Source organism: Charadrius vociferus, unplaced genomic scaffold (assembly GCF_000708025.1).
Source record: "Charadrius vociferus isolate BGI_N301 unplaced genomic scaffold, ASM70802v2 scaffold147, whole genome shotgun sequence".
NCBI lineage: Eukaryota > Metazoa > Chordata > Aves > Charadriiformes > Charadriidae > Charadrius > Charadrius vociferus.
The window spans coordinates 6,106,066-6,121,314 of record NW_009649570.1 but is presented as its reverse complement, the minus strand read 5'-3'; the positions used below and the strand labels follow the sequence as shown (position 1 = coordinate 6,121,314).

General features: G+C 39.4%; 1 protein-coding gene across 1 annotated transcript in view; it reads left to right on the top strand.

Moving 5' to 3' along the window:
* The first annotated feature begins 3,487 nt into the window (after positions 1 to 3,487).
* Positions 3,488 to 15,249, top strand: part of MPP4 (membrane protein, palmitoylated 4 (MAGUK p55 subfamily member 4)) — a 29,555-nt gene continuing 17,793 nt past the window's right edge. The window contains exons 1-6 of the mRNA XM_009890238.1: positions 3,488 to 3,512; positions 11,942 to 12,063; positions 12,890 to 12,967; positions 13,676 to 13,756; positions 14,313 to 14,444; positions 15,107 to 15,188. Coding sequence (XP_009888540.1) covers positions 3,488 to 3,512; positions 11,942 to 12,063; positions 12,890 to 12,967; positions 13,676 to 13,756; positions 14,313 to 14,444; positions 15,107 to 15,188 — 520 coding nt within the window. The remainder of the gene's footprint in view (positions 3,513 to 11,941; positions 12,064 to 12,889; positions 12,968 to 13,675; positions 13,757 to 14,312; positions 14,445 to 15,106; positions 15,189 to 15,249) is intronic.

The following is a 15,249-nucleotide window of genomic DNA, read 5'->3' as shown; positions in this document are numbered from 1 at the left end:
AAGATCAGCTAGTTCCAACCCCCCTGCCATGGGCAGGGAAACCTTCCGCTAGACCAGGTTGCCGAAGGCCCCATCTAACCTGTCCTTGAACATCTCTAGGGATGGGGCATCCACAACTTCTCTGGGCAACCTGTTCCAGTGCTTTACCACCCTCACAGTAAAGAATTTCTTCCTAATGCCTAATCTAAATCTGCCCTCTTCCAGTTTGAAGCCATTCCCCTTCTTCTATCACTACATGCCCTTGTAAAAAGTTCCTCCCCAGCTTTCCTGTAGCTTTCCAGTACCCTTTAAGTACTGGAAGGCCACAATAAGCTGTCCCTGGAGCCTTCTCTTCTCCAGGCTGAACAACCCCAACTCTCTCAGCCTGTCCTCATAGGAGAGGTGCTCCAGCCCTCTGATCATCTTCATGGCCCACTCAAACAGGTCCATGTCCTTCTTATGTTGAGGGCCCATGTTGCCAACAAAGATGTTAAACAGCACTGGGATGTACCAATCCCTGAGCAATGCCACTCATCGCTGGTCTCCACTTGGACATCGACCCATTGACCACAACTCTGACTGTGACCATCCAGCCACTTCCTTATCCACTGAGTGGTCCATCTGTCAAATCCATGTGTCTCCAAGTCAGAGACAAGGGTGTCATGCGGGACTGTCAAATGCTTTGCGTAAGTCCAGATAGATGATGTCAGTTGCTCTTCTGTTATTCACCAATGATGTAGTGCTATCATAGAAGGCCACTAAATTTGTCAGGCATGATTTGCCCTTAGTAAAGCCATGTTGCCTGTTGCCAATCACCTCTTTATTTTCCATGTGCTGCAGTAGAGTTTCTAGGAGGATCTGCTCCATGATCTTGCCAGGCAAAGGTGGGACTGACTGGCCTGTAGTTCCCTAGGTCTTCCTTTTTTCCCTTTCTAAGAGTCAGGCTTATGTTTCCCCTTTTCTAGTCAGGGGGAACTTCACTGGACTGCCACGACTTCTCAAATATGATGGATAGTGGCTTAGCAGCTTCATCTGCCAGTTCCTTATGGACCCACAGATTCCCATGGACTTGTGCACCTTCAGGTACATCAGATGATTTGAACCTGATCTTCTCCTTCAGTAGGCTGTTCCTCATTCTCCCAGTCCCTGCCTTTGCCTTCTGCGACTTGGGTGGTATGACTAGAGCACTTGCTGGTGAAGACTGAGGCAAAAAGTCATTGAGTACCTCAGCCTTCTCCATATCCTGGGTGACCAGGTCTCCCATTTCTTTCTCGAGAGGGCCCACATTTTCCCTAGTCTTCCTTTTATCACTGATGTACCTGTAGAAGATTTTTTTGTTGCCCTTGAGGCCCTGGCCAGATTTAATTCTATCAGGGCATTAGCTTTCCTAACCTGATCTCTGGCTGCTCAGATAATTTCTCGGTATTCTTCCCAGGCTTCCACCATCTGTAGGCTTCCTATTTAAGTTTGTCCAGGAGCTGCTTGTTCATCCATGTAGGCCTCCTGGCATTTTTGTCTGACCTCCTCTTTGTTGGGATGCATCGCTCCTGAGCTTGGAGGAGGTGATCCCTGAATATTAATGAGCTTTCTTGGGCCCCTCTTCCCTCCAGGGCTTTACCCCATGGTACTCTGCCAAGCAGATCCCTGAAGAGGCCAAAGTCCGCTCTCCTAAAGTCTAGGGTAGCGAGCTTGCTATGCACCTTCCTGCCTGCCCTAAGGATCTTGAACTCCACCATCTTGTGGTCACTGCAGCCAAGGCTGCCCTTGACCTTCATGTTCCCCACCAGCCCCTTCTTGTTGGTGAGAACAAGGTCCAGCATGGCCCCTCTCCTTATTGGTTTCTCTACCGCTTTGAGAAGTTATCATCAGCACATTCCAGGAACCTCCTGGATTGCTTATGTCCTTCCAACAGATATTGGGGGGGTTGAAGCCCCCCATGAGGACCAGGGCTTGTGAATGTGAGGCTGCTCCTATCTGTCTATAGAGGGCTTTATCCGCTCAGTCTTCCTGGTTGGGTGGCCTGTAGCAGACCCTCACTGTAATGTCACCTGTCCCTGCCCTCCCTTTAATCCTGACCCATAAATTCTTGGTCGGCTCCTCGTCCATGCCCAGGTGGAGCTCCACGCAGTACAGCTGGTCATTGACATAGAAGGCGACACCGCCGCCTCCTCTCCCCTGCTTGTCCTTCCTGAAGAGCCTCTATCCTTCCATTCCAACATGAAACTTCCAACATTTGAACACTTGATCTTTTGAGCTAGATGCAGCCTTTCCATGCAATCGTCTCTCAGAACTCTGTGTACAAAAAATATTTAACTGAAACCTGTAGAGCAGAACTGCTCTTTGAAAAGGAGCTGAGTAAATCAATGGCAATAACTTTCATCTGCAAAGATCTGAATTCAGGATTTATTTCACCTTTTGTAGGAGTGTAAGCAGTAAAACCAGGTTTGATTGGTTTTTTTTTTCCCCCTCCTGTGACTGTTCAGGGTCAGTGTTTATTGTCTTCAGATGTTTCGAAAGAAAGGAATGATTTTAATCTTCAGCTTTGGCATGCAAAAAGCTTTGTTTCATGTGACCTTACTCCCACAGTGATTCTGTGCCTTAAACTGAGAATGTCACTAGAGATGGGAAGTTTTTCTATAATCTTTCTGCCTTTCACGAAGGAGGTGTATCTACCAAATATGTAGCAACCTCAAACGTTTAACTTCGTTCACTGACTGATGCAAAGTTGAGAACTAAAAAACAAAGAATGCATCTGCCTTTACATACTTTTATGTATATATCAGCATGCACACACACCCTCTTATAAAAAGAAGTAGTGATATTGCATATGAATTTAGCTTGCTGATTAATGGAAGCAGGCAGCCTGGGCTGGATTATTTTTGGTCTTTCTGATATATAGCTTGGTTATTAGCTGAAGAGAATCCTAGGATTAAATGTGCTTCTGACACAGATTCCACTTTACAGCCTACGTGGGCTGTGATGCATTAGGAAATCGGTACAGACCAGCTTTGATTTCGGTAGCTAACAAAGAAATAAGTTAACCTGCAGGACTTCTCTGTCTGTATTGCTTCATGGTAATCACTTTTTTCTCATCTTCTTTGCCTCTTTTTTTCCTGAAATTGAAAGCAAAGCCGGATATTTCTTGTGCTGCAGCAGAAATCCTGTAACCAGCAAGAGAAGATCAACGTTTGAGTATTGTAGATTCACATTGTAATTGCAGGCTTGGTCGCTGCAGACAGACCCTAAGAGATGAGTGCCCTATTGCCTGGGAAAGTTACTGAGAATAAGGAACTACTTAAGTGAGAGACAACTTAAAGTAGGCTTTTTATGCAAGAAAAGGGTTAAGGGGATTTGTTCCCTTCTGCCTGGTAATGAGTAGGTCTAAGGTTAGGTTTCTGCGGATTAGAAAGGAGAGGATGTCCATAGATTAGCTCGGGCAGTGAGGTTACTTGCGCTACTAACATCCAGCAAATACTCCTTCCCTCCGGAAATTCTGTGTGAGCTGAACATGGTGTATTCTGCGGTGTTTGCAGGTAAGAAAATATGCACTGTACTGGAACTATTGTACTGCACAGATGCATTTCCCCCATGCAACTGTGAAATGTACTTTCTTCTCATGGCTACCACAAAGCTAATTAAACTTGTGTTACCTGTTAATTCCCATTAGAGAGAGGTATGAATGGGGAGTAGGAGCTCAAAAGAGAATTTTTTCCTCACTCTTAATCTTCGCAAAGTATTCTGCCTTGAATGCCAGGTGCTGTACGTTATTGCTTTATTTTGCTGAAAGTAGGTTCACTTCCTAACTGTACTTGTTAGAAGCAGATTAGGGAACTACCTGTTCTGGTATGCTGAAACACAACGTAGAGGAAAGATATATGACTGGTATGGGACTGTGAAACAAATCCTTTCTTTGAACTGCCTAGCCATGTACTTCTAAGTTGATTAAGTATCAATGTGTTGATGTTGTCAGGTGGTTGTTGTTTGGATTGTTTTTTTTTTGTTGTTGGGTTTTGGTTTTTTTTTAGTAAGTCCAAACAGCTGGAAGTAAAGCTGGCTGCCTCACATGACTACAGTGCGCTGCACCCAAGTATTCTTCTCTGAATGCTTTGCTCTTTTAGGAAGCAACACTTTAGTAGCATTTACCCCCGTATAAATAAGATACTCGCACCACCACTGGAGCTGGAAGCTTTTGTTTTAGCTGGAGGCAGAATGAATCATCACTGAATATATCTGATTACAAAGAGTAATAACATAATTTGTTCTGTCAGCAACCTTACATATGCAGGTGTGATTATCTAAATGTCACAGAATGCCTTACAAGAACATAACATTTATTCAATCCTTTTTTAACCTGTATCGCCTCAGACTTGCAATAGGTGGTCAAGATAAGGATATATGGTTTCAAAGGATAGATCTCAACCTTTGCTTAAAATGTGTCAATGTATTCCACTAATATTTAGGGTTGCTTTTTTAATTAAAACACTTTCAAGTCTCAAAAAGTATAGAAAAAGCAAGATGGGTTTTTTACACTGACTAGAAGAAGCAGCTGACAGACTTCAGTGATGAGACTAGCCTAATTAAATTTATGTAATGCAGAACAAAAAAGTCCTGAATAGGGCATGTCATACAAGAGATGCTGAATGTCTCTTACTACCATTTTTTGCCTACTCAGTTTGCTGATTTATGGTTGTTTATTTGTAACAAAAGCTTCCTCAGAGTGTTCCCTGCCCTAAAGCTAATTCCCAGTCTTCAATATGCCAAATCATTAATTTTGATAAATTTAAAGATATGAGTAGTTTTCCTTGTTAAAAATGCTCAATAACCTTGTCAAGCATCTTAACCAATGAAGCTTATAACAGCAGGAGGGTTGATGTTCTGAATGTCAGGTTCTTTTGTGTTGTCCCCTTTAGAAGCTTGACAGCAACCAAAATTGTCCATTTAAAGACAATTCTGAGAATTGTTTTAAACGCAGGGCTTGGGTTCCCTTGCAACTCTAGCCTTGTATCAATAAGACCTTCTGGTCTGCCTGACAAATAGGGTCAAGAAATTTCATGTTCTAATGCTTAAGGAAATAAGCTCTGTAGTCCAAATTTTGGATAACTAATGTTTGTAGACATGATGTGACAGACTCCTTTTGACTCTGGATTCTGGCACACTCAGCATGGGTATCCAGTTCTGTCCCTAATAGCAGGCAAAGAGAAATGTCTTCTGTTAACAAGTGCCTGTAATTGCATGCAATACATGGGAATGGGAAGGACCTTACACTGGCTGGGAGATTAGTCAAGTAAGCCTTTTAGTAAGAACTTCCATCTAATTTATTTAGATCCCTGGGATGAGGAGACCCTGAGCTCTGGCCTTACAGCCTGTGTAGATAGAAGTCTCAGGAAATGAAGGAACAGTAGTGGTTATAAGTTTGTTTGAACTCTGACCTTTCCCCTTAAGCAAGCAATTTAGTAGGTCTCTTTCTAAAGAACTGCACAGAAGCAAGGTATTATTCTTACTCACTTATGGTAAGGACTTTTTCATCATCTATTGCTGACAGCTGCTGAAAAAAGGCTTCACAGTTGGAAGCGGCTTTCCTTTTGTTGTGTGAAAATATGAAACAGCTACTACTTTATCAATGAGGTGAGCTGTGCTTGTTAAAAACTTGACAGATTTTCATGTTTAAATGCTGCTTCTGGCAGTGTGACTGTAAACTCTGTAGCTTGAAAAGGCACTAATGGGTGGAAGGGTTACTAACTGTGTTTACTACTAACCCTACCAGCTCTCTGATAGCTATACCCTTTTTTACCCAAAAGGGCAAGCAAACAGCATTCAGTAGCTTTCCCAGTTTTTCTTGGAAATCTGAAGTCGACCTTCAAGACAGTGTGACTAAAACTTCTAAACACACGTTAATCCCACATCTGTTCTCTACAGAAGCAGTGGTGATAGCAGAAGCTACAAGGCTCTGTGGGAAAAAAAAAAAATTAATCTCACGAGTATTTTAAAGGGCTAACAATATCAGTTTGCATTTTAGCAGAATTTGAAGTAGTTTAGTATATCCAGAAATGTTCTTTGTCTCTGTTTGCAGGATGATTTTCAGTGGTGTATTTAAAAGTGAAATAACTGTTCAGTAGAAGATTGTAGAATATTCTTTCTTTGACAGCAACAAGGTGACTTGCTTGCTTTTGTTTACTTCTTTCCCATTCCGAGTCATGTGCTGTGGAAGATCTATCTTAGCTAAGAAGAAATAAATATGATCCAGCTCCCAAGGCTAAAAGGGACCTTGATTAAGGTATTCCTAAGACTACACTGGAGATGGTTGTTTGGGTTTTTTTGCCTCTTTTCCTTTAAACTTCTCTGTTTTGAATAGAATATAAGCAACGCTAATTGTCAATATGGTGACATGCTGGTTTGGTAGACAACACTACTTGAACAAAGAAGGTCTTAAGATTATGATAATTTCACTACAGTTATCACAAGTGAAAAGATTCAGTTTTCAGTATGCATCTGAGGAATCTTCTACAAAAAATTGAGGGGCTTTGCTTGTCTATTTTGAGATTAAGGGCTCTTCTAAACTTTCTTTTAACTAGTTAAACCAAAAAGCTTTTGAAAATATTTCTAGTCTTTCATGTTTCCCTATATGAGTTTGCAGGGTCCCACCCTACTTAAAAGGGCATGCAGTCTGATGCTTCGAATCTAAATAGGACAAAACATAGGAAAGGCCAGATCTAGACTTGAAATAACTGGATTTTTTTTCTGGAGAGAACTGGGCTTTGTTGAATGGGAAGGCACTGTAAGTACAATGTGTTGAGAGCCTTCTGGGTGGCAGAGTATCTTTATGGATAAAAGTTGTATATGCTTGAATGAACCAACATACATCTGGTAACAGATGCATATTAATAAGTAGAGTTGATCACAGTTGACAAACAAAATATACCTGTAGATGGGAGTTGGCCAAACAAATTCAGCTAGGGTTAAGGGAGTTGTCCCAGAAAGCCCAGCTGTATTATAACAGGCGTTTTACTCATTTATTCTTTTTTGAGGGGAAAAAAGTTGAGTTGTTTTGGGGTTTTTTTTCAGGGATGTATGTGATGAGATTTTTAAATCTGGACTTTCAGTATGTGAAATATAACGTACAGATCAGGAGTTGGCTCCCTTGTAGTCCATCTGAAATGTTTGGACATGCTCTTTTCTTTTGTCTTCAAACAGCCTTTACCACAAAACTGTAATCAGGATTTTGAATTGGGAGTATGCTGTTGGATGTCTGTGTAGACTATATAAAGCAAAGGAAGCAGCCATTGTACATGGGAACCAACAGATATCAGCAGAGTCTGTCTTTAGTTCTTGAAAAATCTGAAAAAAAACGGAGTAATAAAAGCTAGAGAAGCTTTAGAATTAGTAATAATAATAATAATAATAGGAAATGAGGCTTCTGAAATGTAGTTTATGGGATAAGCTGTCAGAAGAAGTTTCCTTTTAGGACATAACTTGCAGACAGAGTACTATCTCTTTGTAAATGCTTCTGCAGCTGAATCTGGAGCTATAGACTCTTAGTTTCCAAAGGGGGGGGGGGGGGGCAGAGATCAACCAAGCTGAGGGTTACTTATATTTTTCATATTGCTGTTATTCAGTGAAAACCAGGAGTGCCACTGTCTTGAATGTACTTTGCAACATAGGGATTCCTCTTTCCATGTCTATACCATCCCCCAGTAAAGATTTCTGTCCTATTCCTAATGTCTTCAGTAATTAAGAAACAGGTATTCGTGACTGGATTTATATGGCCTGCTTTAAATCCATCATTAGGCAGATCAGCGAAGCTTAACAAAGGGGAAGGCAAACTCTTAAAGGAACAGAATTCAGACTATTGAAAAAACTGAAATAATTGCAGCTCAAACCCAATTCCCAGTGGATCTGTGGTAGAAGGATTAAGTGTTACATTCATAAAATATGAAAAATATTTGTTCCCAGTGGAAAATTGATTGTGCAGTGTAATGTAACACTGAAATGGAAATTGGGTATTGGTGGAGGATCAAACTGTATTTTTGTTAGTGAAGAGGAAATCATAATTTTAAAAGGAATCCTTGGATTAGAATTTCAATAAGATGTATCACTGAGTATCCCATAGAGGTAATATGAAATGAATTACCAATACTCAGTAGTAAAATGTTTGAATCATAATCTCATAACTTCTGATTTTTTCCCCCTTAATTTCTGCTGCCTTTTGAAAGCAGTTTTATGATTTAACAGGAGAGAGGAAGCATGTTCTAAAAATAAGTATTAAGAAGTGCAGTAAAAGTGACAGTAATGCCTTCTGCCTTTATAAGCAGATCAAGATAATACTTTTCCTGCCTGTACCTTTGATGTTTTCTGTCCAGAGAACAGTCTAGAGGAAAATGGCTGCCTTTTTGCTTTACTAATCCAGGAGATAAACTACTGTATATTTAAGAGAATTTGGTAAGGCATTCACTGTGCATACAGTGTCACACTGTGGTGCCTTTTGGCTGGGGTGCTCAGGTATCTGATGGTACAGTTTTTTTAACTTGTACTCTGAATTATCTCATGAGTGACCAGTTCAAATATTTAAGTCTTTAAGGGTTACCTTACAATACTGGTAATCATGACAATATCTTCAAACTTGTATCAAATGTGATTTGAAGTTAGATCAACTAGGATGTAATGAAGATTCTGAATTACTTCAGATCTTTCATATATGGATTCCTGATGCATTGGGGTATAAATGCACCATATGGTGTTCCCTGGAGGATTTCCATACTGGTTTGCAGAGAAGAGTTCTGAGAATTCTCTGAAGCAATCTTGTACTGCGTTGTTTCCAATTAACAGTAGACTGAAGACCTTCCTCCATTTTTAGTCTAAGGGAACATTATAGGTTAGTGAAAGGTTGTCACAGAAGTTTAAGGGAGAGAAGAAAATTTTAGAAGGCTTATTTTTATATACAAAAAGTTTAGTGCGACATGGCAACAGATTAATTAGCGTTAAGTGTTGGATTCCTGCATTACTTAAAATTCCTATTTTAAAATTTAAAGGAAAAATAGTAAGGCAGTATACGCTGCTTTTTATAATGAAAGATAATATAGGAGGGTTTTTTTCAGATTAGCAAATAACTTCTTTGATTCTATCTCTAAAAGTAGCAACCAATTATAAATTTCCTGAGAGAGATGATGATACCAGTAAGGTAAGGTGTGATTTTTTTTTTATTTGTGTTTGAGGGGGTTTTGTGGTTTAGTTCTGTGAGGAAATAGAGGAAAATACAAAATCTTTGTGGAATAAATCCTTCAGGGATACCTTTTTTTTTGCAAAATCATGTCGTTGCTCAATGAAACTCCAGAGTCTTTCAATTTTAGTCTTTTGTCAATAGCTAGAGGAATTAATTGTAATATGTTCTTGAATGTGATTATTTTCCAAGGTATAGTTATCTAAAACAAGCTTTAAAAGTCTTTGGAAAAAATTATGAATTTCCATGGTAGTGCACTTAAAAAGTTGGGGAACAGAAGATGTACAAAATAGCTTGTTATTTTAGATGGCCTAATGAAGCAAGCTAGTGACAATTCCATGAAGGAAATAAAATGTCATATTGCAGTTGAGGTTTGTTTGTCTGCATTTTGGATGCTGGTGGGTAACTGAATTTACAGGTGGAACTCATGTATTTAACTTAGGCTTGCAACCTGTTGTGCACTTCAAATATGAATGGTTGCCCCTTCTTTTAAATTCTGCTTTCTTATCAATCTAAAATACCTGACAGTATTCTGATGAGAGTGTACTCTTTTCCCTAGTTTGGCATCTATCTTTGTGAAGCCTACGTGGTGTGAATGCAGTAGAAGAAGTGGGTGGAATCTCCTTGAATAAAGCAAGAGATGGAGGTGCCAACAGTCTGCAGTCAAGATAATGGTACTCATAACTTTTACATCTGTTTTTCAAAGAGAAAGAAAACTGACAAAAAGTTTTATTCCTTGGTCCCTGCAACTCTTCTTCCATTGAGTCATGAGAGAGATGAACATGTCTAGAAGTATTAATACTTAATAATTTGAATGATTCTTGATGTTTAATGGTGGTATGCAGTTAATTTAGAGAGCATCAGAAGAGAATACCTGGCATTTGTTTCTGGCTTATAAAGTCCAGGGTCTCTGCAGCTGTATCGACAATTACTAGTAACTGCAAGAAGGGTATTGTGCTTAAGGAAATTATTCTCTGTTGGTTGAAGGTTTGTGCTTCTGTATGGAACATCTTGATTTATTTAAACCCAGTTTGATGTATGGATAGCATTCCAGGAGGTAGGTAGTAATCTCAAAAAGAGGCAACCAGTAATGAGGAAAAGATCTTACAAAGTGCCTTTACCAAAGGTAATGTTCTGTTAGGCACGAGGAAGTTCCTGTAGAAGAAAATTGTTTTAAGTTAACTGTGATTTGGGAGATATTTCCCTGTGGGGCTCACAATCAGGGTTCACTGAGTTTATCATTTTTGTAAGTGCTTAGGTGTCTGCTTTCCAGAAACAGATGCTTCTTTTGATAATGAGGTACGTTTCCAGGCTTTCCCTGTTTGGATAATCAGTAATTCTGCCTGATGATTGAGGCAAAAGGTCCCATCTGCAGAAACTTAGCAGGCAAGTACCTGTATAAATTCATGCATGAGGAAAATACCTCAGTGAAACTGAAGTTGAGGATAGATCTCACACAAGTGTTGGTAACATCGAGGTCTAGAGCTGATAGAGGAAACAATTAACTGTCAATGGCTATAAGCATTGTGCTCAGGAGAGAAATAAGTAAAGAAGGGTTTCCATATCTAGGTTAGCTTTGGTGACTGGATGATAGCAGCTGATGGTATTGCCTGCAGTAGAGAGTACTCAGCTATTTTGGGTCTGCTGGATGAGCTTAAGTTTTAAGAAATTATTGTTCTGACTCTGGCTGATGTAACTTCAGAAGCTCCTAGTGTCTTGGGTTTATTTCAACATTTTTCTTATATTACAGTATTACTCATTGAAACATGCCAAGTTTAATGTTGTAAACAAATAAATATAAAGGGAAGTCTCCAGTTACAATCATATTGTGTGATTACTTTGGCACTAAAAAGCAAAGAGACAGCTTGTGCTTACCAAAATACACAAGTGTTGAGAACGAACTTTCCTTTGACATTCAGTGGGAGTCAGGCATGCAACTCTTATGGTCTTTTTAAGAATCCATATAACTTAATAAATCCAACTCCTAGCGTTTGGTGTGGTATTGTATTAGTGCTGTTATGAACATTGTATTTTTGGGGAAGAGTGTCACATACCAGAAATGATTTGTTGTCGTTCCTGAGGTAAAATTAAATTCTGTGCACTCACAAAATTCCAGTTTGTATTTAGGCCTGACTTTGTGTAACATCTCATCTATTTGTCACCTCTTAGTTTCTGCCTCCTTGAGATTTTAGAAAGACACTGGATTTTTTGGTTTTCCACTGTATTAGAATACCGTTCCTAACAGATCAAGTGCTGCTTCTAATAGTAAGAATGGTTCTTCCCCTTTCCTGGAACATGTTGTGGGTGTCTGTGACAATGGTATGTATTTGGCAGGAATTTTCATCTTTATTTGTGATATTCTCCAAGATATGTGCACTTCTCAAGAGTGGAGAAAAACAGATGGTTCCTGGCCCAAGCAGTGGGTCATCCAAAAGAAAAGCCTATAAAATTAACTAGGCAACTTGAACCCAGACTGATATGTATGAGATTCCCGGTGTGTTTTTCTCACAGGTCAGTTGAAAATTGCTAGTATTAACCTAACCCTGCTGGTTAATAACATAATAAAATAAATCTCTTCTGCAACAGAGTTGATTGCAGGAAATAAGCAAAGCAGGCAGGAAATGGGGGCATTTCTTGGAAGTATAAAGTTAGGAAAGATGCTTTTCAAAGGCCTGGGTCACTGTTTGGCTTTGGTTGGTCTTCTATTTGTACTGAAATGTCTTGCGCTTTTCTGTTTCTTGGACTCAGGTATATCTCATGTTCTGACTCTAGTGCTACAAGAACTGAGTTTGCTCTGTAAAAGAGATGTCAATGGCGTTGGCATGTTATATGACCTGCTCAGATCTCGCTGGCTGCAAGCACTTCTAAAGGTAAAGTAATATTTACCCATGACAGCAAAAGTTTCCTAGAGAACAATCTCTAGGGAATAGGTACTTTATTTACTTTATTTTTGCCACATCAGGACAATAAATGCTTATTTACACTAAGTGCTGATAGTCCTAATGTCAGTCCTAACGTCATCAGCCAAAGTGAACAAAACCATTTTTGCTTTAAAGAAAAAAAATGTACTCTTTCGTAATGTCTTAAACATTAAAGCTCTTCTATTTTACCCGTCTGTATTAAGGCCAGGGAGATAGAGACAGGCTGAACGCAAGCACTGCTCAGCTGTCTTTTCTGTTCTTAAATCTCTATATGGCTATGCATCCCACTCTTTAGCATGGATGCTTGTGAAATTATATTTTTTGGTTTTGCCTACACTGATCTGATATGTAGTTGAAGATTTTATGTTGTTATAGAATAGAGTTTTAGCTGGTGTTTCTCTCTTGAGCAGAATTCTATCTATGAGACAAATTCTGTACAAATTCTGCTTCTCCTCTAACAAGGATTTTTAAAATCTTTATATTTAAAAGAAGAAAATCTTGCAGTGGATAAGAATGTCCATAAGGTCATTTTAAACACAGCAATTTATTTCACTTTAAGTTAAATTTACTTTGTTAATCAGGCCGGCAACTAGGGGAAGGAATCAAGTCAGAGAATTGACGCTATCAGGCTATTGTCCTGTGTAATCAGATTTTCTTATTGGTAAATTCAAAACTACAGCATAACTGTCCATTGTGTGTTCTGTATGTATCTATATAATCATGTGAAGAGATCGTATCGTCATTGCACTGTCTTGTCTATTATGGCATGCAATAGATTTATGAATGCCTCCAAAACTACCTCGGAAAAAGACCAGTTCCCGTCACGCTGCAGGCACGTGCATTGACTCGTGAGGTAAGACTGTATATACATACTGTATTGCTTTACTCACTTATACCAAATTAGTCAACTTAGCTGCAGATAACAGTGTTCTGGTATTTGTGTCTCAGGTCTGAGTGCACTATATAAACTTGAAAGATTCTCTCCTCACACATTTGGCAAACTACTTGGTAACTTACTGTGTTGAGAGGGGGGGATGAGAAATGTGTACCGCTGTGATCACAAGACTGCATGAGCCCTGGCTGGTGTAACGAATACATAAATTATTTCTTTTAACCACTGGCCATATATTTTTCTTCCCATGTAACTGTGGGGTTCAGTGTTATGGCTACAATCAAGCAGTCTGACATGAGGATTTTGAAAAGCTGTTTGTTTTTTTCTAATCATAATAGCTGATTAATTCTTACTTTTCTGATTAGTGGGAGAGTTAATGACTAAGTGGAGAAACTGACACTACTGATGAAATTGGTTGAGGCATAGGAGAAAAAACTAATTTAGAGCACACAGTACTGTGCCTGAACTAAATTAAACCTGGCTGAGTGTTGTGCAGCTGCAGTCATGTTGTCCAATTCTAAAGCAAACTGTGTGGATATGTTCTGAGTCATATAACATTGGGGGCTTAACACTCCTACCATGCCATATTCCTCTAAATTCAATTTAGAGCTTTTGAAATTAATTGTCCTCCAGAACCAGCCTCCATGCTTTCTCTGTTACGTTTATCAGGTGGTAGAGTTACTGCGTGAAGCCCCTCAGTCTGGAGAGATCAAAGAGCTAAGACGACTACTGCGAGCTCCACATTTAAAGGCAAGTTCTGCTTAAGGAAAGAAAAAGTTTGCTCATAGAGCTGTCTGCAGTGGGAATGGAAACAGATGGCCAGCTGTTCACACGAACTGGCAAAGGAGCCAGAAGAGACAGAGCTTCCTAGTCATGAACGAACCTAGTTGTGAAATCAGATGTGGGCTGTGTATCTGAAGTACCTGCTGTGGACTGCATTTTATTTAAGGGCTATGTTTGAGAGAGATGTTTCTTGCAAAGTTAAATTTTGAAAGGTTGATGTAGACATATAGAATCAAATTTTCCTTCTAATTGCAAAACCTGCATTCTTCACCCTACAGCTCCAAATAGAAATGTTTCATCTTTTGTAAGTTTTCCAGAAGCAGGGAGAGGAACTGTTCTTAAAACTTTATTTCACAGTGTAAGTTTCCAAGTGAAAAGAAGAAAACGTCAATGTGTGAAAGGTACCTATATTCACGTAGGAACTTACTCGTTTCTGTTTTCTGACCAGTCACTGTTTAAAGCTGTTCTATTGTGTGATCTTTGCTTATGGGCTGGTTTGCTTGCTTGTTTTTGTTTGTAACAGGCCTTGCTATCTGCTCATGATACTGTGGCACAGAAAGATTTTGAACCAACCCTTCCACCATTGCCAGACAACATACCTGAAAATGAGGAAGCTATGAGGATTGTCTGCTTAGTGAAAAACAACCAGCCTCTGGTAAGGGAGCTTTCTGATGTCTGTCAAATTGTTTTAACTTACACAAGCATTGATAATACATCACATGCATATTGGTTTCTTCCCAGAAATGTTACAGAGATTGTACATGTTCTTGTCTGTTTTTTTATAGCATCACAAGAATGCTAAGGTTGGAAAAGGCCTTAGGAGACCATTGAGCCCTGCTCAGTGGGGGTGCAGCTAGAGCAGGTTGTTCAGTGCCTTGTCCGCTTGGGGTGTGAACATTTGGCAGATGTTTTTATCTTATATAATGAAAATACAAATAGGATTGAGAGTTATTCCCTTGGCCAAAATACTAAGGGAGGGAGGAGAGACTCTGAAAGGTTCTGCAGAAATAATTTGTGCTTATAAGCAGAAAACATCATATAGCTTAACTAATCTGTTTTAGGAAAAGATGGCTGTAATTTTTGAGATAGAAAAAATTTCTTACATTAAGTTACATGAGGTTATTTTAGCATGATGGAAGTTGAAGACATCGAAGGACTTAGTACTAATAATGATACATTGTCAGTAGACCTGTGTGGTGTTAAAAAGGCTGTATCAATGCCTTTTTGTCATTGTGAAGATCAGACTTGTGATGTGAAAGGAAACTTACAGGGGTTCTTCAGTGATCAGCGTGTTTTTTCTTTGTTTTCATTTGCCAGGGTGCCACCATTAAACGCCATGAGATAACAGGTGACATAACGGTTGCCCGTGTGATCCATGGTGGGCTAGCAGACAGAAGTGGTATGTATAATTTGAAACAAAGTAATACAAAAAATTGACCTTGAAATAAGATATTTGAAGT